Raw genomic sequence first — 27,521 nt, 5'->3', positions numbered from 1 at the left:
TTACTTGAATAAATAACGTAAACATTGAAGAAGCCCGAGAAAGTCTATCTCCTGCTTGCTGTGTGATCGTGTTAGCAAACTCTTGAGGAGGAGTTTGCTGGTGCCGGAAAAAAGGTGAATTAGAACAGTTTATAACAGATACATACGTCCCAACTTTTTGAGATAAGAAAGACACATTGAGACATTCCCCTGCCACACCCCTAATCACACCCCTGCCACACCCCTAATCACACTTCTGCCACACCCCTAGTCACTGATACCAGAATGTAGAAGCAAAAGTAAACGTTTTAAAATAAGAAGACACTGGTAGAGGGGGCCATCTTTAGTTCTCCTTTTTAACATTTAAAAATAAGAAACGGATCAATTGAGCTGATAGAAATAGCATTTAGAGAATATTAAACACATTTTACTGTAGAAAAACATGTATATTTACATAGATCTATACAGTCCTGAGAGAGGCTTAAATGATGGGAAAGAGGAACAGAGGGTTTTAGTTCTCAAAGAGGGACAGTCTCCCTGAGAAAGGGACAGTTGGGAGCTACAGTATGTGGAGAGATCCTGTTTAAAGGGCTCAGTTGGTTGCGTGACTGTAGCGATTGTGCGATTTCCTGATGTCTGATGGACCCCTGACTGGTCTCCTCCATGTATAATGCGTACTGTCATCTGTGGTAAGTGTGGAAGTGGTGCTCAAGCTCACCTGTCTGCCAGCAAACCTCCTCCAGTGTCCTGTGTCTTCACTCTGTCATTTGCCAGGCACCTGAGGGCCCCACCCCCATTGAACGTATGTTATACAGCTGTGAATGCATGTTTAAAGCAATACCGAAGAGAAGGTTCTGGATCCTATAGAATCTTCCCGGGCCTTTCCCTGTGCCCTCTTTCCACCTCTTCAGAAGCCGTCGCATCCCTGCGTGCTTCCAAAGACAAGAGACTCTGTACTGTGTGGGGTCGCCAGTATTTTCCAAGCCTACAGCAGGACTCTCAAAGGCAAATTCGATCAGTTAAAGGTGGCAATACACTCGTCAGATTAGCAGCAGATAGGTCATCAGTAGATTTTCTGATCTATCTGATGTGTTTAAAAACATTTTTTACTAGGAACAGATTTCCAATAGATTTCAGTATGAAATCTATTGAAAATCGATCTGATCGCATTTTGTTGCCATCAGATTTCCATTAGGTCCAATGCAAATTGGTAAGCCATCTCCAGAGATAAGCCAAATTTTTTCAACATGTCAGCTGGATTGGAATTGATTGAAATCGGCCGCAAATTGATCGATTGGGCAATCGATTTGTGATTGATTGATCTGCCACAAATCGGCTGAGTGTATGGGCCCCTTAAGTCAGATAACTTTCATGGGGTGATGGCACTGGGTCGAGGGGACCAGGCGAGGACAGGGAAGGCTCGGTGGGATCCAGAGCTTTCCCTCTCCGTAGCAGATTCTGTGCACAGACATCGTTCCCATCACTACCGAAACTGTGTACTGCAAGTTCTGCTACTAGCGGGACCGTTGCTAAGGTGACCTGCGCTCCTAATGGTAACGTGCATTGCCATAGCAACAGTTGCACTAGTTGAGTACTGCAGGTTGCGCTAATAGTGTAACTCGTGTTACACAGTGCTGGTAGTAAGGGTAATATTGCCTTGCAACGTCTGCGCACTGCAATATTACCGCAAGTTTGTGCCTCAACCCCTATAGAATTTTTTTTCAGGGTCATTTCAGTATTGCTTTAACCCAAAGGCACAAACCACAAAACATGTGCAAAAATGTGCTAGTCTGTCACTGGAAATGACGGAACACACACCTTTTAACCATCAGAAGTAGCTGCTGCTTGCTTTTTGTAAACAGCTATTTCCCACAATGCAACAAGGTTCACAGACAGGAAACTGCCAGGAGTACCATGGTCCTCAGAGTTTCTTGTGGGTGGGGTTTCACCCCAATATCAGTCATACAGCGCCCCCTGATAGTCTGTTTGTGAAAAGGAGCTGATTTCTCATGTAAAAGGGGTATCCGCTACTGATTGGGATGAAGTTCAATTCTTGGTCACGGTTTCTCTTTAAATATCACTGACGTAACGGAGTATATTCCTCTCCTGACTGACGCCCTCACTAAGTGGGTCCTGATTGACTAGGGGTGACGGAACGCCGCGGAGGACCGTTAAGCTAATAATAAATAACTGCATTACAAGGCGTCTGTATCCGGCAGCTTAATTTCAAGCTCTGGGTCCTCCTGATAGAGCCACTCATCAGGTTTTATGATGTTTAACGATCAGCGCGGGATCGCTTGGCTCCTGAGATAGCTGCGTTCACGCGTGTCTCTCCGCAGACGACAAACAAGGGAGCGGTTATTGTCATGTCATCCTGACGCTTTTATCGTCCTGCAGATTGTGCACAGAATCCCTCGATGACCTCCTGTTCCTAGAACTTCTAATCGCGTTAAAATGAATGCCCAATAAAGCAAATTATCTCCCGCGAGGCTGCGTCTATAACCGTCGGTCACATACAGCTCTTCCTCCAGGGGGGTCCGGCATGCGGCCGCTGACCGAGGACGTCACCGGCATTAATGGCCTTGTAATAAGAGTAATGCCTTGTTATAGGGCGCTTGTAAGCTCTTTTCCTGGCCGTGCGTGTGTGTGACAGAGAGGGAATTATCCCGCGCAGGGTCACAGTGACCAGAGAGACGGCAGCCCGCTTCCCTGACATTGTCACCAGAGTCCTCCGGAGCTATTTCTGTGATTTGTGTGTCATTTTTGGTATTTGTGGCCGGCGGCGAGGTCTGTTCTTCCATCTTTCTCTTAACTATTTCCTGTCTGGCACTGTGAAGTAGATCTGGGGTTTTCTATCGAGACCTCAAATCAAAATAATTTTCAGTGCAGGTTTGTTGAAGAGAATCTGAAGTGAAAATAAACTTATGATATAATGAATTGTATGTGTAGTACAACTAAGAAATAGAACAGTAATAGCTTAGACAAGAGTCTCATATTGTTTCCAGTACAGGAAGAGGTAAAGGGACGCTGAGCAGTGGATAAAATAAAATTGGTACCTACAGTACCTGAAGCTTCCTCCAGCCCACCGTAGGCCGCGAGGTCCACTGCAGTCCACCTGGCTCCTCTCCGGGTCCAGCTGGCAGCTCCTTTACTGGCGACTTTCAGGCGAAGTGTAGGCCCAACACTTCCTGGACCAGGACGCTCTGCCTCATCGGTGACTGGGGTCCAAATTCACTAAAGGGGCAGGGCCAACAACAGCCATTCAGATTTCCTTGGTGCAGGGCCGGTTTGAGGGGCCCTGTGTCGAGCTGTAGCGTTGGTCCTGGCGGTGAGCGGACGGGCAGCGGCTGCACTCTGAGGCACGCTGTCTCCCTCCCACTCTACGTCATTTCTAAACACATGCCGGGTCATAGAGTGGGAGGGAGACAGCGTGTCTCAGAGTGCAGCCGCTGCCTGTCCGCTCACCCGCCGGGACCAATAGGTAATTATGGCTGCTATTATACTTGCAGGGCCCCGGGGAGCAGTGCGGACAGGGAGAGCAGGCAGAATGTAGCAGGGTCGGTGCTACGGGGGCCTCAGCAGAGGTCGGGGCCCTGGGGCAATTGCCCCCTTTGCCTCTATGGTAACACCGGCCCTGCCTTGCTGGATAAACTGCTTCCACTCACACATTTTTGATGCCAGGAACCTGAAAGCTCACAAACTTGGTCATTGAGTGACTGTGTGTCAAGGTTACACTAAGTGGGCAGAACCAAAAACAAATTTCACTGGGAAAATATAAACTGCAGCCATTCTTACACTGTTAATGGCATGGTTCTCAAACTTTGCACATGTGGTCACTGGGTGACTGGAATTAATATTCAGGAAAATAGTTGGAGCCTACAACAGCCAATCAAAATTCACCTGTTTATTTTCAAAGGGAATATTTAAATTGCTGCCATTCTTACACTGCTAATAGCAGATGCCTCAAACCTGGTACAGTTGGTCACTGGATAACTGGGGTTCAAATTCAGAAAGGGGCGGAGCCACAAACAGTGAATCAGATTTGTTTCATTTCAATAAGAACATACAAATTATTGATACTAAGGACCCCAAAGCTCATAAATAACAAATAAATAAACAAGTACATTTTTACATAGGAAAATATAAACTGCAGCCATTCTTACACTGTTAATAGCAGGGTCCCCAAACTTGACACATTTGGCCACTGGGTGACTGGGATTAATAATCAGAAATGTGGGTGGAGCCTATAACAGCCAATCAAAATTCACCTTTTGAATTTAAAGTGTAATATTTACATTGCTACCCTTCTTACACTGTTAATGGCAGGGGCCTCAAACCTGATACAGTCAGTGACTGGGTGACTGAGGTCCACATTCACTAAAGGGGGTGGGGCCATAAACAGCCAATCAGATTTGTTAGATTGATTTCAGCCGTTCTGTTTTTTGGGAGGGTTCTCAAACTTGACGCAGTTGGTCACTGGATGACTGGGATTATTATTCAGAAAAGTGGGTGGAGCCTACAACAGCCAATCAAAATTGATTTTCAAAGGGAATATTTACATTGCTGCCATTCTTACACTTTTAATGGAAGAGGCCTCAAATCTGGTACAATCAGTCACTGAGAGACTGGGGTTTAACCTCCTGGGCGATACAATAACATCGCCAGGGGGGCGGGGAACCACTTTTTTAATGTTTTTTTTTTATTTAATCATGTAGCTAGCCTAGCGCTAGTTACATGATAGCTGCTGTGCAGCGGCATCCCCCCACCCCTTCCGATCGCCTCCGGCGATCAGAGCAAACAGGAAATACCGTTCAGAACGAGATTTCCTGTTTGGCTTCCCCCATCGCCATGGTCGCCATGGCGACGATCGCGATGATGTCATCGACGTCGTGACGTCAAAGGGAGTCCCGATCCAACCCTCAGCGCTGCCTGGCACTGATTGGCCAGGCTGCGCACGGGGTCTCGGCGGGGGGGGGGCCTATAACGTGGCGGGTAGCGACGGATCGGCAGCGGGCGGCGGCGATCGGTTGTTAAATGCAGCTAGCAAAGTGCTAGCTGCGTGTAACAAAAAAAAATGCAAATCGGCCCAGCAGGGCCTGAGAAATCCTCCGCGGCGGTATAGCCCGAGCTGAGCTCGGGATTATCGCCCAGGAGGTAAAATTCTGAAAAGGGGCGGGCCACAAGCAACCAATCAGATTTGTTTAATTTTAATGAGAAAATGCAACTTATTGATGCCGAAGAGCCCAAAGCTCATAAAGTCATTGAGTGACTGTATGTCAGGTTAGAAATAGTGGGCGGAACCAAATACAACTAACTTTTTACATGAGAAAATATAAACTGCAGCCATTCTTACGCTGTTAATGGCAGGGTTCCCAAACTTGACATAGTTGGCCACTGGGTGACTGGGATTAATATTCAGAAATGTGGGTGGAGCCTATAACAGCCAATCAAAATTCACCTATTGATTTTAAAGTGGAATATTTACATTGCTACCATTCTTACACCATTCTTACATTCTTGGCCAAACTTGACACAGTTGGTCACTGGATGACTGGGATTAATATTCAGAAAAGTAGGTGGAGCCTACAACAGCCAATCAAAATTTACCTATTGATTTTATAGGGGAATATTGAAACTGCTGCCATTCTTACACTGTTAATGGCAGAGGCCTAAAAAATGCTACAGTCGATCATTAAGTGACTGTGGTTCAAATTCACTAAAGGGGCGGGACCACAAACACCCAATCGGATTTATTTGTTGGATAAACTGCTTCCATTCACACTATTTTGATGCCAGGAACCCAAAAGCTCACAAGCCTGGTCATTGAGTGACTGTATGTCAAGGTCACAAAAATTGGATGGAGTCAAAAACAGATTTCCCTGGGAAAATGGAAACTAACTGCAGCCTTTCTTCACTGTTGATGGCAGGGTTCTCAAACTTTGCACAGTTGGTTACTGAGTGACTGGGATTAATATTCATAAAAGTGGACGGAGCCTAAAAAAGTTAATCAAAATGTGCCTGTTGATTTTCAAGGGAAATATTAACATTGCTGCCATTCTTGCGCTGTTAATGGCACAAGCCTCAAACCTGGTACAATTGGTCATTGGGTCACTGGGGTTCAAATTCAGAAAAAGGGGGGGAGACACAAACAGCCAATCATATTTGTTTTATTTCATGGGAAAATACAAATTATTGATGCCAAGGACCCCAAAGCTCACAAAGTTGGTCATTGAGTGACTGTGTGTCCAGGTTACAAAAAGTAGGCGGAGCCAAAAACAAATTTCACTGGGAAAATATAAACTGCAGCCCTTCTTACACTGTTTATGGCAGGGTTCTCAAAATTTGCCCAGATGGTCACTGGGTGACTGAGATGAATATTCTGGGAAATGGGTGGAGCCCATAAGAGCCAATCAAAATCCACCTGTTGATTTTTAAGGGAAATATTTAAATTGCTGCCCTTTTTACACTGTTTATAGCAGATGCCTCCAACCTGCTACAGTTGGTCATTGGGTGACTGGGGTTCAAATGCTGAAGAGGGGCGGAGCCACAAACAGATAATCAGATTTGTGCAATTTCTATGGGAATCTACAAATTATTGATGCCAAAGACCCCAAAGCTCACAAACTTGGTCACTGGGTGTTCGTGTGGTAGGGTTAGAAAAATTAGGTGCAGCCAACACCAGCCAAATACATACCCGGCAAACGCCAGGTCATCAGCTAGTTTTGTATAAATGATTTAGTCAGTGTTTGTTCACTGTAAAATCTTTCCTCTCCCTGATTTACATTCGGACATTTATCACATGGTGACATTTTTACTGCTGGCAGGTGATGTCAGTGGAATGAGATACTGCATGCTTTTTTGGCAGTTGGAAACAGCTGTAAACAGCTGTTATTTCCCATAATGCAACAAGGTTCACAGACAGGAAACTGTCATGACCAAGGTCCTGACATCGCACTGTGTGTGGGGTTTCACCACAATATCAGCCATACAGAGCCCCCTGATGATCCGTTTGTGAAAAGGAAAAGCTTTCTAATGGGAAAGGGGACATCAGCTACTGATTGGGATGAAGTTCAATTCCTGGTTACGGTTTCTCTTTAAATACTATCCCACCTCTGAGTCATAGGCACTCGGAGGAACGGGTAATTTGGGGTCTGGCTACCGACAGCACCCAAATAACGCTGACAATCCCACTGCGCCGCTACAGGTATAATAACATTACGTCTATGGCGGCACCCGAGGCAGGCGTTACGCTGCTGTGAGTGTGCGTCGAGACTATCTGTCTGGTTTTGATTGGACCTGTCGCTGGTGTTTAGTTCTGCAGTTCTGCTCCTTGTTTCTCAGAGTTTGCAGGGCGGTTTGCTGCAGGCAGAATCTCTCCATAAAGCTTCGCAGCTCCATAAATCAGCAGTTAGCGAAGCTTATCTAGTTTTCCTGCTCTCATTATTTGCACACCTGTAATGTTCTTGTATTGCGGTACTCCGCGGCCTCCTGTAATCTCCCGCCGCACAGAAACGCTCTGACAATTTCCTGAGGGCTCTTTCACATCAGAGCTTGCGTTGGAGAACGCTCAAAGCATAAGTTTTGTTGTATGCCTTTTACTGCGTTTTGATATGCGTTGCACTGCAGTGAGTGTGCGTTTTTAATCCGTTTTCAATCCGTTACTGCACATAGAAAAACGCAGGATTTTTTTTTTTTCTTTTAGTTGTCAACTTTCTACATTGTTCCTCTGTTGCATTCTGGGACTGATTGCCTGCGTTAACGGATTAAAAACGCGCATAGTGTGCGTTTTACATTGACTAACATTGTAACGCATAAAGCTAGCGTTGGCCAAAAAACTGCGCCTGGGTGCAGTGGAACGCAACGCACAAAAAGGCTGCGTTATATGTGAAAGCTAAAATGAAAGTCTATGGACTTTCATTTCACCTTGGGTAACGCAAACTTTACCCTTTGCGTTGAAACGCAGAAAATCTGCCCTAATGTGAAAGAGCCCTCAGCCATTGCCAGGCCTTCCTCTCTGAATCCTCGCCTCACCCCCCTCTCCTCCCGCTGCTTGTCAACTGCAAGTGGATGTTTAGTTGTTTAATTAGCACAAATCATCCTTGTAAGCAGTCCTGCAGGGAGAGGCCGCTTGTGAGCAGTGCATGATGGACTGTCAGCGGCCGCGCCCGGTGTCGGCCCACCCAGCGGGACACATGCGCTTCTCTATCAGGGCTCGCTGTGGGGGGCTCAGGGTGGCTCACACCTATCCAGGCCTACTGTCAGGATCCCACCGACAATGAAAGGGAGTATATCGAGATTTTATTTTTCGCTTTTCACGCATTTAGAAGGTTAAAGTGTACCTGTCTTTAGAATAAAAGTAGGTTGCCAAACCAAACCTGGCTTGAAGCTCCTCACATGAGGAATAGCAAGGAACATTACCAAGGACCCCTCACACCAGGGCCACCGCTTCTTCAGGGCCAATTTACACTTAATGCGTTAAGTTGCGTCACGTCACGTCCCATACATGCACCGTTAAATGATTGCTGCTACTTGCTACAGCAGCAATCATTCACTTTGAAATGTTTTTTTTTTTTTTTTTTTTTTTTTTTTTTAAAGTTTAAAGGACAGCTGAGGTGAAAATAAACTGATGAGAAAAACAATTGTATTCATCTTCCTCCTCCTAAAAATGACTTTCTGTTAGATATCCCACAGTTTTAGTTTATATTTAAATCTAGTTTTTAAGTTTTGTTTTATTGTCTCTGCTCAATGACACACTGAAGTATGCCAGAGCTCAAATCTATGAATTATTGATCCTTTTTATCTCTTTCCTTCTCTCAGAAGCCATTTACTGACAGGAAAGTATTTTATTGCTGTAATTACTTATCAGTGAGGATTATGTTATAGTCTGACCCGGTTCATCCCAGACAGAAACTGTCACTTGCATACCTGATTTTTAACTCTTTCAGGCAGAGAAGGAAAAAAGGAACACAGCATAGGTTTTTGAGTGCTTGGCACTGTACATACACACACATGTCACATGTCATCTCGGTTGTCCTAGAAAAAGGTTTTTTTTAAAACTGTTAACCCCTTCTTAGCCTATGGAACCTCATGTGCCACACCTTTACTTGACCTTAAAGGACACCAATGTCCACCCTGGCGACAGCAGGGTGCCTCTTCCCTCCCGGCAGGCATGTATGCGCTGATGAGACATCACATGCCTGCACCACGACGGGGAGAGTGCCGCTGCTGCCAGCCGTCTGACACACCACTAGGAAGGGAACCTCGAGGACAACGAGCGTGACCGCGGCGGATCAGGTAATGTATGATCCTTGCGGCATGCGCCTCTTCCCTGCCTGCTTCTGCCGCCTCACTTCTGCCGCCACTACGCACACGTCACAGTGCATGCGGCCGCGGCGGAACAAACTGCATTTTAATAGGTCTATGGAGGACCCTTGGAGGCCTCTACAGTTTCTGGGGCAATTGCCCCCATTGCCTTAATTGTAGTGCTGGTCCCGGTAGAGTAATTTAAAGAAAAAAAGAAATACAAAGGTCGGTAGGAAGGTTATGTTTAATTAGGCATCTGGATTGAGCTGTGTGCTGTCTCTAAAATATCCAAAATAAGAGAAGGCCCCTTGTGGTGCTTCATTATGCACAATTCTGTAACTTCACCAATCACAATCATCACTTCCTGCATTCCAACAGCCCAATTCCGCACTGTAGTCATGTCTGTTATAATTCTCATAACATTTGCATTGACTCGAAATAATTATTGTCTTATTGACCATTTCTAGAGTGTGGCCAGTGTAGAGTGTGGCCAGTGTAGAGTGTGGCCAGTGTAGAGTGTGGCCAGTGTAGAGTGTGGCCAGTAAAGAGTGTGGCCAGTGTAGAGTGTGGCCAGTGTAGAGTGTGGCCAGTGTAGAGTGTGGCCTCTGTTATTTTGCCAAGTTCAGTTGTAAATGTAAGTTGTTCTATTTAAAACAAAAATGCCTCAAATATACTGACCACTAGGTCTTTCAATTGTACATATTATTTTGTGCATAGAATCCCCTTTTGTGTCCCTTGTAAGATGCTAGTCTTCTTTTTGGGGGCTAATAGGGACCCTAAAAGGGGATAAGTTCCATCAAGAACTTTTGTTCATAAACCTTGGTAGGTGATTGATGAATCAAATCATTCGATAACCAGTTAAAACGTCAGTTTATTACAATCCATTAAAAATTCACACATGAGTAAGTACAAAGTATCCGCATCATCCACATAGCCATTACAGCAATACTAAAATTCATCCATTTTTAACCATTCAATTTTTTTGTTCCCGGTAAGGGTAACATTAGTTCAGAATCTTGTCCCTTTTGTTAGATCAACCATTTCATTAGGTGTTATGGAGACCCTAACGGGACAACCGTGTCCTTATATATGTTCGCACTTCATTTACAACTGAGACAAACAAATAGATTCTTGACGCGTTTCGTGAACATCAAACCATGTATAGTTCACTTCTTCAGGAGTAATACACTTTTTCGGCTAGATAGTGTTACGTGGTTGGCTAAAATCTAAAATATAATAAAAAAGAGACTCCATGAGTGTAGGACATGAGATGCATACGCTTAAAGAGAAACCGTAACCAAGAATTGAACTTCATCTCAATCAGTAGCTGATGCTCAATTTCCCATGAGAAATCTTTTCCTTTTCTCAAACGGATCATCAGGGGGCTCTGTATGGCTGATATTGTGGTGAAACCCCTCCCACAGTGTGATGTCAGCGCCTCACAGCACTGAGGTACGGACATCACACTGTGGGAGCCTTGTTGCATTGTGGGAAATAATAGCTGTTTCCAACAGCCAAAAAAGCAAGCAGCATCTCTGTCCAGTGACGTCACCTGCCAGCAGTAAAAATGTCACCATGTGATAAATGTCAGAATGTAAATCTGGGAGAGGAAAGATTTTACAATGGGCAAACACGGACTAAATTATTTATACATAATTATTGTAAAAATGAAGCACTTTTTTATTACATTATTTTCACTGGAGTTCCTCTTTAAGCCCATAGATGATTGCACATAGGGGAGAAATAGGTGTATAATGAATGTGAAAAAGAAACCATAACTCTGGACCAAGACTTGAGGAAATATATAAATAGTGAAATGGTTCCTAGAAAAGGTTTTAAATGTAAAGAATAAGAGACCTTAAATTAGTCAACACTGTGGAGCTAGGTTGTATATGCCTCAAAGATCAAGCACTATATTCATATTAAATAAAGTTCTATTTAGTTTAGATGTGTAATGATGACTTCTGTGTACTTCAGGGGCTTCTGACCAGCGGTGTGGAGTTTGAGTCCCTCCCGGCTGCCTTGTCCCTTCCTGCAGAGTCCGGCCTCTATCCAGTGACACTAGTCGGCGTGCCGAAGACCACCGGTCAGATAACGGTCAATGGTGAGTATTGGCTTTGAACCCTTCACAATGTCAAAGTAGTTGGAGTACATGAGGGAAGAGACCAGGCCCGGATTTACCTCACAGGAACCTATAGGCACAGATGTCCTGGTACCTTAGACGTCGCCCACCATAAATCTACAAACCCCCGCCGAACGGCACCGTAAGTGTGCTGGCTAGCCCAGCTGTCACTTTCTTACTTTCCTTGCCTGTCAGGTAGCTACAGGTGCCCCTTAGTATTAGGTAACCAGAAGTACCCTCAATATTAAGTAGCTAGAGGTCTCCCCAAGTATTTGGTAGCTAGAGGAACCTCAATATTAAAGAGAACCCGAGGTGGGTTTCTGCAATCAATATTAGGACACAGAAGCACATTCTGCATACTATCACCAACCTCTGTGTCCGTATAGTGTGCCTCCAGCCCCCCCCCCCCTGCGCTCTGCTGTCCCCCCTTATAAAAACCGCCAGGCTAGTGACACACAGATTCTCACTAGTCGGATGTTTACATACAGGCTGCCACTCAGCACCGGTCTCCCGCCTCCTCTATAGCGCGGCTCCCCCGCCTGTGTCCCTTCCCTCCCCGCCTCTGTAAGCCTCTTCCAATCGGCTTACAGGGGAGGAAAGGGATGTAGGCGGGGAGCAGCGCTATAGAGGAGGCGGGAGAGCAGTGCTGTATGTAAACAGCCAGCCAGCGACAATCTGTGTGTCACTAGCCTGCCGGTTTTTATATTGGGAAACAGTAGAGCACAGGGGGAGCCTGGGGGCGCACTATAAGGACACAGAGGCTGGTGATAATATGCAGAATGTGCCTCTGTGTCCTAATATTGATTGCAGAAACCCACCTCAGGTTCTCTTTAAGTAGCTAGAGGTGCCCCTGACTGAAGGGAGACCTCATCAGAGGACTGCAGAGAGCAGGGCGACTAACCCCTCATTTACACTCTGTTCGGGACTCTGCATAGGGAAGGAGGGAGAGAGGCGCTCTGGGAGGGGAGTGACCCGCCTTTGCATCATCAGGTGTCTGTAGGCCCGTGCCTACAGTGCCTTATGGTAAATCCGGATGCAACAATGGATACCTGGTGAGCAGCTTTACAGGCAGGCATGGGCTGAAATTCGGCTTCGGGTGATCTGGATAATTACTATCTGGATTTCACCCAGTAATGCTGGGCGGGGGGGGGGGGGGGTTTAGCTTACCTATCTGACGTCTTCTTTGCTCGTCCCTCGGCGCCTCCCACGATGCGGTCCACGCGGCGTCGCGTGACTACAAACACTTCCTCTTTCAACCCGGAAGGAGGAAGTGTTTGTAATTACGTGATGGCGGATTGGAACGCATCGTGGGAGGTGCCGAGGGACGAGCAAAGAAGACGTCAGATAGGTAAGCTTCACCCGCCTCCCCCCCGCCCAGCATTACTGGGTGATATCCGGATAGAAATTATCCGGATCACCCGAAGCTGAATTTCAGCCCATGCCAGTTTACAGGTATCAAGCTACCTGTACATTTGCTGGTGCCTTGTCTGAGCTGGATTGCTCCTACAGCTAGCGTAACATCTAGGTAAATGAAGAGACGGCACACTAGTGGCTGCAAATAACTTGCCGTGTATTTGGCGACACCTTATGGTGGTGCAGACTGAATCTCTGAGACTGAATCCCAGGCTGTGGTGTCTGGGATACATAAGCTGTTAGCTAGCACTAGGCTAACTAGTATATGTGGCTGGCACCCCCCGATCGCCCACAATCCCCCCACTTATACATTACCCAGCCTGGCTCCAGTGATCGGCGCAGCCGGACAGCTCCGCTCCTCTCTATGTGGAGGAGGTACCTTAAAAGTGATTTGCTAGTGAAGAAGCTTATAGACACGCATAAAAGTAGAGCTTTTGTACTTTAAAGAGAAACTCCAACCAAGAATTGAACTTTATCCCAATCAGTAGCTGATACCCCCTTTTACATGAGAAATAGAATGCTTTTCACAAACAGACCATCAGGGGGCGCTGTATGGCTGATTTTGTGCTGAAACCCCTCCCACAAGAAGCTCTGAGGACCGCGGTACTCTGGGCAAACTGCCACAATGTAACAATGTTCACAGACAGGAAATGGCTGTTTACAGCTGTCTGTAACAGCCAGAACAGCTAGAAACAGCTACATAACCTGCCCACAGTAACAATGTCACCATGTAATACATGTCAGAATGTGAATCTGGGAGAGGAAATATTTTACAATGTGCAAACACTGACTAAATCATTTATACATAATTATGGTAAAAAATGAAGCACTTTTTTTATTATATTATTTTCACTGGAATTCCTCTTTAAAGGAGAACTGTAGTGAGAGGTAAATGGAGGCTGCCATATTTATTTTCATTTAACCACTTGCCGACCGCACACAGCCCATGGGCGGCGGCAAAGTGGATGCCTTAAGGACCGCAATACGCCTTAGGGCGTTGCGTCCTTTTCCTATGCCGGGGGAGCGATCGCGTCATTGATGACGCACGCTTCCCCCGGCAACTGGCTCCGCCCGCCCGCCGTAACATCCCGCCGGCCATACGGAAGCGCCGGCGGGATGTTAACCCCGCGATCGCCGCTACAAAGTGTATAATACACTTTGTAATGTATATGTTACGGCCAGAACCCGAAGTTTGGCCAGAACTAGAAGTGGCCGGCCACTTCGGGTTCTGGCCGGCCAATGCGCGAACTGGCCGCTGCGCTGCGGCCAATGTGAGGAATGAAACAATTCCTGTAAGGTTTAATGTGATGTTGTGGCCGCAGCGCAGCAGGGTAAATGTATCCCACATCTTTACTTTATTCAATGGCATTAAGCCGCCCGGCTTTTTCCCTCTGCCTCTCTCTCCTCCCCCCGCCTCTCTCTTCCTTCTCTTATGGGCAGCGGGCGGGGGACACGCGTGTCCAGGAGAGTCGTTCGTCGCGGCAGGAGAGCAGAGCGGGGAGGCTGCAGACATCGCTTCTGCCAGCACCCGCTCTGCAAGAACGGCAGGATTCCCCTGCCGCGACGAACGACTCCGGAGGGACACGCGTGTCCCTGGCCCGGCTGTGCCCAACTGCCCATAAAGAGAAGGAGAGAGAGAGGCGGGGGGAGGAGAGAGAGGCGGGGGGAGGAGAGAGAGAGGCGGAGGGAAAAAGCCGGGCGGCTTAATGCCATTGAATAAAGTAAAGATGTGGGATACATTTACCCGCTGCGCTGCGGCCACAACATCACATTAAACCTTACAGGAATTGTTTCATTCCTCACATTGGCCGCAGCGCAGCGGCCAGTTCGCGCATTGGCCGGCCAGAACCCGAAGTGGCCGGCCACTTCTAGTTCTGGCCAAACTTCGGGTTCTGGCCGTAACATATACAAAGTGTATTATACAGGCTGCCTCCTGCCCTGGTGGTCCCAGTGTCGGAGGGACCACCAGGGCAGGCTGCAGCCACCCTAGTCTGCACCCAAACACACTGATCTGCCCCCCCCGCCCACTGATCGCCCACAGCACCCCTCAGACCCCCCCCCCCTGCCCACCCCCCAGACCCCTGTTTGCACCCAATCACCCCCTTAATAACCCATCAATCACTTCCTGTCACTATCTATCAACGCTATTTTTTTTTATCTCCCCCCCTGCCCCCTCCTGATCACCCCCCCACCCCTCAGATTCTCCCCAGGACCCCCCCCCCCCAGACCCCCCCCCTGTGTACTGTATGCATCTATCCCCCCTGATAACCTGTCAATCACCCGTCAATCACCCATCAATCACCCATCAATCACCCCCTGTCACTGCCACCCAACAATCAGCCCCTAACCTGCCCCTTGCGGGCAATCTGATCACCCACCCACACCAATAGATCGCCCGCAGATCCGACATCAGATCACCTCCCAAATCCATTGTTTACATCTATTCTCTCCTCTAAACACCCACTAATTACCCATCAATCACCCCCTATCACCACCTGTCACTGTTACCTATCAGATCAGACCCTAATCTGCCCCTTGCGGGCACCCAATCACCCGCCCACACGCTCAGATTGCCCTCAGACCCCCCCCTCCCCCCCTTATCAATTCGCCAGTGCATTAATTACATCTGGTCTTCCCTGTAATAATCCACTGATCACCTGTCAATCACCTGCCAATCACCTATCACCCATCAATCACCCCCTGTCACCCCCTGTCACTGCCACCCATCAATCAGCCCCTAACCTGCCCCTTGCGGGCAATTTGATCACCCACCCACACCAATAGATCGCCCGCAGATCCGACATCAGATCACCTCCCAAATCCATTGTTTACATCTATTCTCTCCTCTAAACACCCACTAATTACCCATCAATCACCCCCTATCACCACCTGTCACTTTTACCTATCAGATCAGACCCTAATCTGCCCCTTGCGGGCACCCAATCACCCGCCAACACGCTCAGATTGCCCTCTGACCCCCCCTTATCAATTTGCCAGTGCATTAATTACATCTGTTCTTCCCTGTAATAACCCACTGATCACATGTCAATCACCTGCCAATCACCTATCACCCATCAATCACCCCCTGTCACCCCCTGTCACTGCCACCCATCAATCAGCCCCTAACCTGCCCCTTGCGGGCAATTTGATCACCCACCCACACCAATAGATCGCCCGCAGATCCGACATCAGATCACCTCCCAAATCCATTGTTTACATCTATTCTCTCCTCTAAACACCCACTAATTACCCATCAATCACCCCCTATCACCACCTGTCACTTTTACCTATCAGATCAGACCCTAATCTGCCCCTTGCGGGCACCCAATCACCCGCCAACACGCTCAGATTGCCCTCTGACCCCCCCTTATCAATTTGCCAGTGCATTAATTACATCTGTTCTTCCCTGTAATAACCCACTGATCACCTGTCATTCACCTGCCAATCACCTAGCACCCATCAATCACCCCCTGTCACCCCCTGTCACTGCCACCCATCAATCAGCCCCTAACCTGCCCTTTGCGGGCAATCTGATCACCCACCCACACCAATAGATCGCCCGCAGATCCGACATCAGATCACCTCCCAAATCCATTGTTTACATCTATTCTCTCCTCTAAACACCCACTAATTACCCATCAATCACCCCCTATCACCACCTGTCACTGTTACCTATCAGATCAGACCCTAATCTGCCCCTTGCGGGCACCCAATCACCCGCCCACACGCTCAGATTGCCCTCAGACCCCCCCTCCCCCCCTTATCAATTCGCCAGTGCATTAATTACATCTGGTCTTCCCTGTAATAACCCACTGATCACCTGTCAATCACCTGCCAATCACCTAGCACCCATCAATCACCCCCTGTCACCCCCTGTCACTGCCACCCATCAATCAGCCCCTAACCTGCCCCTTGCGGGCAATCTGATCACCCACCCACACCATCCGATCGCCTGCAGACCCGCAGTCAGATCACCTCCCAAGTGCATTGCATCTGTTCTCTCCTCTAAACACCCACTAATTACCCATCAATCACCCCCTGTCACTGCTACCCATCAGATTAGACCCCCATCTGCCCCTAGGGCACCCAATCACCCGCCCACACCCTCAGACCCCAGCCCTGATCACCTCGCCATTGCATTACTTGCATCTATTCCCCCCACTAATCACACCTTGAGACACCCATCAATCACCTCCTGTCACTACCTGTCACCCCCTAGCACACCTACCCATCAGATCAGGCCCTAATTTGCCCCGTGTGGGCTCCTGATCACTCGGCCAAACCCTCAGATCCCCCTCAGACCCCCTTCCGATCACCTCCCCAGTGCATTGAGTGCATCTATTTTCCCCTCTAATCACCCCCTGAGACACCCATCAATCACCTCCTGTCACCCCCCTAGCACTCCTATCCATCAGATCAGGCCCAATACAACCTGTCATCTAAAAGGCCACCCTGCTTATGACCGGTTCCACAAAATTCGGCCCCTCATAGACCACCTGTCATCAAAATTTGCAGATGCTTATACCCCTGAACAGTCATTTTGAGACATTTGGTTTCCAGACTACTCACGGTTTTGGGCCCGTAAAATGCCAGGGCGGTATAGGAACCCCACAAGTGACCCCATTTTAGAAAAAAGACACCCCAAGGTATTCTGTTAGGTGTATGACGAGTTCATAGAAGATTTTATTTTTTGTCAAAAGTTAGCGGAAATTGATTTTTATTGGTTTTTTTTCACAAAGTGTCATTTTTCACTAACTTGTGACTAAAAATAAAATCTTCGATGACCTCGCCATACACCTAATGGAATACCTTGGGGTGTCTTCTTTCTAAAATGGGGTCACTTGTGGGGTTCCTATACTGCCCTGGCATTTTAGGGGCCCTAAACCGTGAGGAGTAGTCTAGAAAACAAATGCCTCAAAATGACCTGTGAATAGGACGTTGGGCCCCTTAGCGCACCTAGGCTGCAAAAAAAGTGTCACACATGTGGTATCGCCGTACTCAGGAGAAGTAGTATAATGTGTTTTGGGGTGTATTTTTACACATACCCATGCTGGGTGGGAGAAATCTCTCTGTAAATGGACAATTGTGTGTAAAAAAAATCAAACAATTGTCATGTACAGAGATATTTCTACCACCCAGCATGGGTATGTGTAAAAATACACCACAAAACACATTATACTACTTCTCCTGAGTACGGCGGTACCACATGTGTGGCACTTTTTTACACCCTAAGTGCGCTAAGGGGCCCAAAGTCCAATGAGTACCTTTAGGATTTCACAGGTCATTTTGCGACATTTAGTTTCAAGACTACTCCTCGCGGTTTAGGGCCCCTAAAATGCCAGGGCAGTATAGGAACCCCACAAATGACCCCATTCTAGAAAGGAGACACCCAAAGGTATTCCGTTAGGAGTATGGTGAGTTCATAGAAGATTTTATTTTTTGTCACAAGTTAGCGGAATATGACACTTTGTGAAGAAAAACAATTCAAATCAATTTCCGCTAACTTGTGGCAAAAAATAAAATCTTCTATGAACTCACCATACTCCTAACGGAATACCTTGGGGTGTCTTCTTTGTAAAATGGGGTCATTAGTGGGGTTCCTATACTGCCCTGGCATTTTAGGGGCCCTAAACCGTGAGGAGTAGTCTTGAAACAAAAATGACCTGTGAAATCCTAAAGGTACTCATTGGACTTTGGGCCCTTTAGCGCAGTTAGGGTGCAAAAAAGTGCCACACATGTGGTATTGCCGTACTCGGGAGAAGTAGTATAATGTGTTTTGGGGTGTATTTTTACACATACCCATGCTGGGTGGGAGAAATACCTCTGTAAATGACAATCTTTTGATTTTTTTACACACAATTGTCCATTTACAGAGTTATTTCTCCCACCCAGCATGGGTATGTGTAAAAATACACCCCAAAACACATTGTACTACTTCTCCCGAGTACGGCGATACCACATGTGTGGCACTTTTTTGCACCCTAACTGCGCTAAAGGGCCCAAAGTCCAATGAGTACCTTTAGGATTTCACAGGTCATTTTGAGAAATTTCGTTTCAAGACTACTACTCACGGTTTAGGGCCCCTTAAATGCCAGGGCAGTATAGGAACCCCACAAATGACCCCATTTTAGAAAGAAGACACCCCAAGGTATTCCGTTAGTAGTATGGCGAGTTCATAGAAGATTTTATTTTTTGTCACAAGTTAGCGGAAATTGATTTTAATTGTGTTTTTTCACAAAGTGTCATTTTCCGCTAACTTTTGACAAAAAATAAAATCTTCTATGAACTCACCATACTACTAACGGAATACCTTGGGGTGTCTTCTTTGTAAAATGGGGTCATTTGTGGGGTTCCTATACTGCCCTGGCATTTTAGGGGCCCTAAACCGTGAGGAGTAGTCTTGAAACGAAATTTCTCAAAATGACCTGTGAAATCCTAAAGGTACTCATTGGACTTTGGGCCCTTTAGCGCAGTTAGGGTGCAAAAAAGTGCCACACATATGGTATCGCCGTACTCAGGAGAAGTAGTATAATGTGTTTTGTGGTGTATTTTTACACATACCCATGCTGAGTGGGAGAAAGATCTCTGTAAATGGACAATTGTGTGTAAAAAAAATTAACAAATTGTCATTTACAGAGATATTTCTCCCATCCAGCATGGGTATGTGTAAAAATACACCCCAAAACACATTATACTACTTCTCCTGAGTACGGCAATACCACATGTGTGGCACTTTTTTGCAGCCTAACTGCGCTAAGGGGTCCAAAGTCCAATGAGCACCTTTGGGCTTTACAGGGGTGCTTACAATTTAGCACCCCCCAAAATGTCAGGACAGTAAACACACCCCACAAATGACCCCATTTTGGAAAGTAGACCCTTCAAGGTATTCAGAGAGGGGCATGGTGAGTCCGTGGCAGATTTCATTTTTTTTTGTCGCAAGTTAGAAGAAATGGAAACTTTTTTTTTTTTTTTTTCCTCACAAAGTGTCATTTTCCGCTTACTTGTGACAAAAAATAATATCTTCTATGAACTCACTATGCCTCTCAGTGAATACTTTGGGATGTCTTCTTTCCAAAATGGGGTCATTTGGGGGGTATTTATACTATCCTGGAATTCTAGCCCCTCATGAAACATGACAGGGGGTCAGAAAAGTCAGAGATGCTTGAAAATGGGAAAATTCACTTTTTGCACCATAGTTTGTAAACGCTATAACTTTTACCCAAACCAATAAATATACACTGAATGGGTTTTTTTTAAATCAAAAACATGTTTGTCCACATTTTTCGCGCTGCATGTATACAGAAATTTTACTTTATTTGAAAAATGTCAGCACAGAAAGTTAAAAAAATCATTTTTTTGCCAAAATTCATGTCTTTTTTGATGAATATAATAAAAAGTAAAAATCGCAGGAGCAATCAAATAGCACCAAAAGAAAGCTTTATTAGTGACAAGAAAAGGAGCCAAAATTAATTTAGGTGGTAGGTTGTATGAGCGAGCAATAAACCGTGAAAGCTGCAGTGGTCTGAATGGAAAAAAAGTGGCCGGTCCTTAAGGGGTAGAAATCCCTAGGTCCTCAAGTGGTTAAGCAATACCAGTTGCCTGGCTATCTTGCTAATCCTCTGCCCATAATACGTTCAGCCACAGACCCTGAACAAGCATACAGCAGATCAGGTGTTTCTGACAATTTTGTCAGATCTGACAAGATTAGCTGCATGCTTGTTTCTGGTGTGATTCAGCCACTACTTCAGCCAAATAGACCAGCAGGGCTGCCAGGCAACTGGTATTGCTTAAAAGGAAATAAATATGGCAGCCTCCATATACGTCTCACTACAGTTCTTCTTTAAGCGAGATTTGGCATATTGCGGGATACAAGTATACAGCCCCTCCTCCTCAGTCCCGTCTGCTTTTAAACAAAGTCATTTTAGACCGTTCTGTTTACAGCAAGTCTTCTAAAGAGCTGTGATCTGTCACTCTGACAGTATTTTTAATTAAAGTCCGGTGATATTCATTACATATATCAACACATTTGGCATCCAAAATGACTTTTTAATAGGATAACATTTTGCATTGCTTCTATCCAGAGAGCGTGGGTGACGATGGTGATCATAGCACTGACTAATGGCGAGAAGTTTTACTAGTACAAAAAAACAGTTTTAGCCAGTAATGTATTAAAAAAAAAAAAAGACTAAGACAAAATAAAGTTTTTTCGTGTGTTGCAAAAGTTAAAATACATGTAAAACCATGCAAATAAGAAGTATTTTTCTTGCAGAGTAAAATGAGGCATAAATTACTTTTCTCCTATGTTGCTGTCACTTACAGTAGGTAGTAGAAATCTGACATTACTGACAGGTTTTGGACTAGCCCATCTCTTCATGGGGGATTCTCTGCATGGACTTTATTATTTCTAAAGAGACAATCCCTGAAAAGGATTTATATAAAGATGCAGACCGCTCCCCTACCTGTTTGCACTTTTTTGGGCAGTTGGGCAGAGCAACTGCCATTCCCTACGTGCTTTTGAACGTAAGCAAAAACCCTGAGAATCCCCTATAAGGAGCTGGGCTAGTCCAAAACCTGTCGGTTCTGTCAGATGTCTACTACTTACTGTAAGTGACAGCAGCATTGGAGAAAAGTCATTTAGGTCTCATTTTACTCTGGAAGAAATGTACTTTTTATTTGTATGTGTTTACGTTATTTTACATTTTTACCATTTTAGCGATAGTGGTCCTTTATTAAATATTATATACCTTTACTAAATATTATGGTAATCTTTCTGTTTCTACTCTGCTGCCATGTAAGAATGCCCTAAACTTAAAGGGGATTGTAACATCCAAAATTTAAAAAAATCCCCCAAAATATGTCTAACCTTTTTGTTTTCTAAAATAGTTCCCTATATGCCCCCTAAATTGACCTCTCATCCCCGGCGCTGCTCCTCTAGTGCTGGCTTCTGTTGATCGTGTCACCAGCAGAAGCCGACACTAGGGGAGCTATGCAGGAGAGAAGATGTCTGCGCTCGGCACTGGATGTGGTGAGACATGCTGCTGCTAAATGTTTTCACACACAGGGAGTGGAGGAGACTGGGGGAGGGGGGGGGGAGCTGGAGAGAGGGGACCGGAGGACCACACAGTGGACAGAACAGGGAGTCCCGACAATGCGGCGGGTTGGCGGTTCATATTGGCGAGTGATCGTCTTTGGAGACTTCTTGTCTTTGGAATATAAGACACAGGGACTTTTTCTCCCCATTTTTTGGGAAGTAAAAGTGCGTCCTATATTCTGAAATATACAGTACATTTGTCTCAGCATTTTAATAATTCAACACGTTTTGTGAATCAGAATTCACTTCTTCAGGAGTTTGTCGTGGTGTCGCCTCACCCTGCCCCGGCCTAATAGGCAGCTGCTGAGCTGGGGACGGCCAGTGGCATCACAGGTGGGATGGCCACAGAGCTTCAGAAGACTTCAGACAAAAATAGCCATGGAAGGGGCAGAGTTTCAGACTAGTAAACATTTACGGGTGATCTGGTGAGTTGCTGCCACTGCCGCCCACGGATCCTTGCAGCTCTGAGATAGTGTCTAGAGCTTTGCAATAGGGGCTCTTTGGCCCTGAAAAACGGCTTAATGAGATGACATGTATGTGTGTATCGGCACACTGGCTGTCCCTGCAGATAAGGCTAGAACGTGGCAGCTGGGCTGATATCTGACTGTTGTTACAGGTTACCACACGTCTGTCTTTGGCGTGTACAGTGACTGTCTCCTTGACAACCTCCCTGGACTGAAGAATAATGGATGCACCGTGGATGTGATCCCAGCTCTGCCACGCCTGCAGATCAGCACCTCTCTGCCCAGGTGAGTCCGGTCCTTATTAAAAGAGACTCTACAGAGATTCACTGAGATTTGTACTCCACAGAGATTCACTGAGATTTGTTGATCTACAGATATTCACTGAGATTTGGTGCAACGCAGGGAATCACTATTTGGTGCTGTACATAGATTCACTGAGATTTGGTGCTCTACAGAGACTCACTGAGATTTGGTGCTCTACAGAGACTCACTGAGATTTGGTGCTCTACAGAGACTCACTGAGATTTGGTGCTGTACAGAGTCACTGAGATATGGTGCTGTACACAGATCCACTGAGATTTGTTGCTGTACAGAGAGCCACTGAGATTTGTTGCTGTACAGAGTCGCTGAGATTTGGTGCTGTACAGAGAGTCGCTGAGATTTGGTGCTGTACAGAGAGTCGCTGAGATTTGGTGCTGTACAGAGAGTCGCTGAGATTTGGTGCTGTACAGAGAGTCGCTGAGATTTGGTGCTGTACAGAGAGTCACTGAGATTTGGTGCTGTACAGAGAGTCACTGAGGTTTGGTGCTGTACAGAGAGTCACTGAGGCTTGGTGCCATTCAGAGATTCACTAAGTTTGGGTGCTGTGCAGGGATTTACTGAGATTTGGTGCTGAGGACCAACTCTCCAGCCACCTACTAATTGCCCCTCTGAGGGAAAGTTAGCGACAAGACAATATACTCTGTACAGCGCTGTGTAATATGTCAGTGCTATATAAATAATAAAAATCATAATTATAAACTTTCTGTTACACATTGCACACAGCTATGAATTTTTAAGACTGCTGTAAGCCCAAGTTGCATTACTTTCCTAGTCGGGAATCTGTCCTCTTTGTTACAATAAATATCCCAGGTGCTTTCCCCTTCCTGCAGGAGTAACTAGCTGCCCAGAGTAGGAACAATCGTTGCTTATGTTCCACACCTGCACAAACTGAGTTACAACCGTTCTGATACTCCCAGCCTTGACCGAGGCTTTTACTGTCAATTCAAAGCATCTGAGCATATTAATTCAATACAAGCAATGTGAAATGATATGTGCATTCATTTTAACACTATACAGCCCTCAACTGAAGGGACTTCTTCTTTCTGAACAAGAGAGGTACTTCGCTTACTTTGAGTCGGTTTATATCTGTCTATGTGTATTACAGCGCTGCCTAATATGTTGGCTCTTTATAAATACAATAAATAATAATAATATTGCCCCCCTCCTCTGGTACTGACATGTGTTTGTGCTGGTCTAGGTCCGCTCACGCTTTGCAGCCGTCCAGTGAAGATGTGTCGGCCCACATGTCTGTCCAGCTCTTCAACGGAGAGATGCAGAAAGTGCTCATCAAACTGGAGAACATCGGCACTGAGCCGCTCGAGACCCTGGAGGTCTCCTCCAAGACCGTCAATAATAAAGGTGGGTGGAGAACATGGCCAGACACTGCCAGAAGAATGGCCAAATAATGGAACTAAAAGCAAAAATACGTAATTGCAGTATTTGTATAGCACCTTTCTCCTGTCGGACTCAAAGCGCTTGCGAGGCAGCCACTAGAGCGCACTCAGTAGGCAGTAGCAGTGTTAAAGGGACTCCGAGCTCACCCAAAAAAAGAAAGTTGTACTCACCAGGGGCTTTCTCCAGCCCAGTGCTGGTCGGGAGGTCCCACGCCGGCGTCCTGGCTCCTCTCCTTCTCCCCGCTCCGGAATGGCTGACAGGCCGCAGCCCGGGCGACACTCTCCCGAGTGTCGGGCTGCTCCTTCCGCGTATGATGCGGATTACGTCACACGCCGGCCGCCTCGCGTCATCACGACGGCCGGCGTGAAAGTACTGCGCATGCGCGATTAAAGCGCGCATGCGCCGTACTGCCACGCCGGCCGCCGTGATGACGCGAGGCGGCCGGCGTGTGACGTAATTCGCGTCATACGCGAAAGGAGCAGCCCGACACTCGGGCGAGTGTCGCCCGGGCTGCGGCCTGTCAGCCATTCCGGAGCGGGGAGAAGGAGAAGAGCCAGGACGCCGTCGTGGGACCTCCCGACCAGCACTGGGCTGGAGAAAGCCCCAGGTGAGTACAACTTTCATTTTTTTTATGAGCTCGGAGTCACTTTAAGGAGACTTGCCCAAGAAACTCCTTACTGAATAGGTGCTGGCTTACTGAACAGGCAGAGCCGAGATTTGAACCCAGGTCTCCTGTGTCAGAGGCAGAGCCCTTAACCATTACACTATCCAGCCACTGCTGGATAGTGTAATGTGTGTGTGTGTGTCTGTCTGTGTATGTGTGTATGTATGTTTGCGTGTGTGTGTGTGTGTGCATGGCTAGCATTCTCCCCTTGCAGAACTAGAGTTACAGGTTTTCATCTCACCCTGGACACTGTCTGCATCAAGTTTGTGTTTTCTCTGTGTTTGTGTGAGTTTGCTCTCAGCCCCCAGGGCTGCCTTCCACATCCCAGAAATATTCTGATAACTTAGTTGGTTACCCCAGAAATTGGCTTTAGACTATGACAGAGACTATAGCTATGATAAGGATTTGATTGTGAGCTCCTCTGAGGACAGTCAGTGACATGACTATGTACTCTGTAAAGTGCTGCAAAAGATGTCAGTGCTATATAAATACAGAATAATAATATGGTAGGACATTAGACTATGACTATGGTAGGATTAGAGTGTGAGCTCCTGTGAGGACATTCAGTGACATGACTATGTACTCTGTAATGTGCTGCAGGAGATGTCAGTGCTATACAAATACATAATAATAATATGGTAGGACATTAGACTATGACTATGGTAGGATTAGATTGTGAGTTCCTTTGAGGACAGTCAGTGACAAGACTATGTACTCTGTAAAGTGCTGCAGGAGATGTCAGTGCTATATAAATACATAATAATTTCCATGTTCTGCCTGAGCACAACAATTTTATCACTCCCTGGTGCATCAGAGCTGCAGCCACTAGGGTCCGCTCTATAGACAGTAGCAGTGTTAGGGAGTCTAGCCCACGGACTCCGTACTGAACAGGAAGAATTGAGATTTGAATCCAGGTCTCCTGTGTCAGAGGCAGAGCCCTTAACATGCTATAGCCTATGTTAAAGCGTGTAAAGCTTTGCACGCACTAGATGAAACGGCGGAAGCAGGCCATCTTACAGCAATGCTGATAAAAATAAGATAAGGACATCGTTATTGGCCACCTTGGCCGAATATCAGCTGCTGTATGTACGGGAAGGAAAGGTCAAACCGAGGCTCAGATCTAAATATGGTGCGAGGCTTTAACTTCTGAGACCCCTTTACCACTAGGCCTGTTTCATTGCGTTGCGTTACCCTTTCTGCACGCAGGGTAACGCAACAGCAATGAAAGTCGCCTTATACACTTATCCCCTCGTTTTGCTCCGAAAGTGCCTGATTCACCGCTGAGCCGTAGCAAAACCAACAACGCGTTATCGACGGACTTCCACAGCGACCAAATGCATGTAAGTCAATGGGTGACACACACATTTTAGACACGCTGGCGGCAGCGTGCATGTGCGGACTGACGCAAATACATTGGGGGACCCAAGCATCCCAGTGACGCACTTCCTGTCTAGTAGGAAGTACATCACTGGGCGTGGGGTCGGGGGCGACGCTATGCATATAACCCTGTTGGCACACTCTGCCGTTGGGATTGGAGCATCGCCCCTGCAAATGAACTGGGCAGGTATAAAACCAGCCTCAGTAGACACACAGACACCAGAACATTCGTATCGCACTTTTCTCCTGGCGGACTCAAAACGCCAGAGCTGCAGCCACTAGGACACGCTCTATAGGCAGTAGCAGTGTTAGGGAGTCTTGCCCAAGGTATCCTACTCCTCCTGCTGTCTTACTGAACAGAAAGAGCCAAGATTCAAACCCAGGTCTCCTGTGTCAGAGGCGGAGTCCTTAACCATTACGCTATCCAGCCACCACCAATAGGAAGAACAATGCAAATAAAAAGTTTTCTGAATAATTTTTTTTGTTTTCTTTTGCTAATTAAACCTCTAATGGAAATCGGTTTGTCGTAATCAATAAACACAATATTTTAGGTGCTATGGTGATTCTTCCATCAGTAAAAACCGTCACGTTCCGCATTAGGATTCTGCCTTCCATCCACGCCGCGTCTCCTTTCCCCTCCCCCTCCGCTCCATTAATTTATGTTGATTGATATGCAGCGCGGATTGTTTCCCATCTGCACTCACGTTTTTCGGCGCGCATTAGGCAGAATTTTAATGTTTGTGATTCTTTTCTTAACTAATTGCCCAGCATGGCCTGTCCCCGGCTGCCGAGCCGCTCCGCAGATTTCACCGCCAAGAAGCACTTTAATTCCGGCCGGCGTCTTTCGTAAGTCTCCCCGATCCCTCCGGGAGAATGTTCCGCGTCTCGCTAATGCCACCCGGTGTTCCGTCACCTTGTGTTACTTGGGGGGGTTTAAATGTGGAATTAATCTTTGTGGGTTGTCAGACTTACCTGCTCAGGAAACCGCATTAAGTCCGGTCCCCGGAGATTTGCGCTTGCAGAAATTGACGGCATCCAAAATTTCGCTTTTACGGACTAACGATCCCCGTTGCATTAAGCAGAGGCCGCTTTTGGCCAGACCGCGAAGGGAGATGGAAATCTAATTCTTGGGGGAATCTAACTTACTACTTGTTAATAAGACGCCGCAGCTTAAATCAAGGGTAGGAGTTTTTTTAGAAGGGATTTTAACTTTTTAAAGTTGAACTATGGAACAGTAAAGGATAAAGGGGAAAGAGGCACCCAGAGAAGATAAAAAAACAAGTAAAATGAAAAAAAGGTGAGGTGGCTTACCTCAATGAAGACAAATTCAAGTATTAATAGAATTTAATTGCACTGGCAACGCGTTTCGTAGGTGCATACCCACTTCCTCAG

General features: G+C 46.5%; 1 protein-coding gene across 2 annotated transcripts in view; it reads left to right on the top strand.

Annotated features, from left to right (window-relative positions):
- The window catches only part of TRAPPC9 (trafficking protein particle complex subunit 9), a 669,767-nt gene that overhangs the window by 103,392 nt on the left and 538,854 nt on the right, over positions 1 to 27,521 (top strand). For both annotated transcript variants that reach the window (XM_068238081.1, XM_068238082.1), the window contains exons 13-15: positions 11,260 to 11,386; positions 22,525 to 22,657; positions 23,892 to 24,052. In XM_068238081.1, coding sequence (XP_068094182.1) covers positions 11,260 to 11,386; positions 22,525 to 22,657; positions 23,892 to 24,052 — 421 coding nt within the window. The remainder of the gene's footprint in view (positions 1 to 11,259; positions 11,387 to 22,524; positions 22,658 to 23,891; positions 24,053 to 27,521) is intronic.

The sequence above is a fragment of the Hyperolius riggenbachi genome, chromosome 5 (assembly GCF_040937935.1).
Source record: "Hyperolius riggenbachi isolate aHypRig1 chromosome 5, aHypRig1.pri, whole genome shotgun sequence".
Taxonomy (NCBI): Eukaryota; Metazoa; Chordata; class Amphibia; order Anura; family Hyperoliidae; genus Hyperolius; species Hyperolius riggenbachi.
Note: the sequence above shows the minus strand (reverse complement) of the source record. Positions and strands in the feature narration are given on the sequence as shown.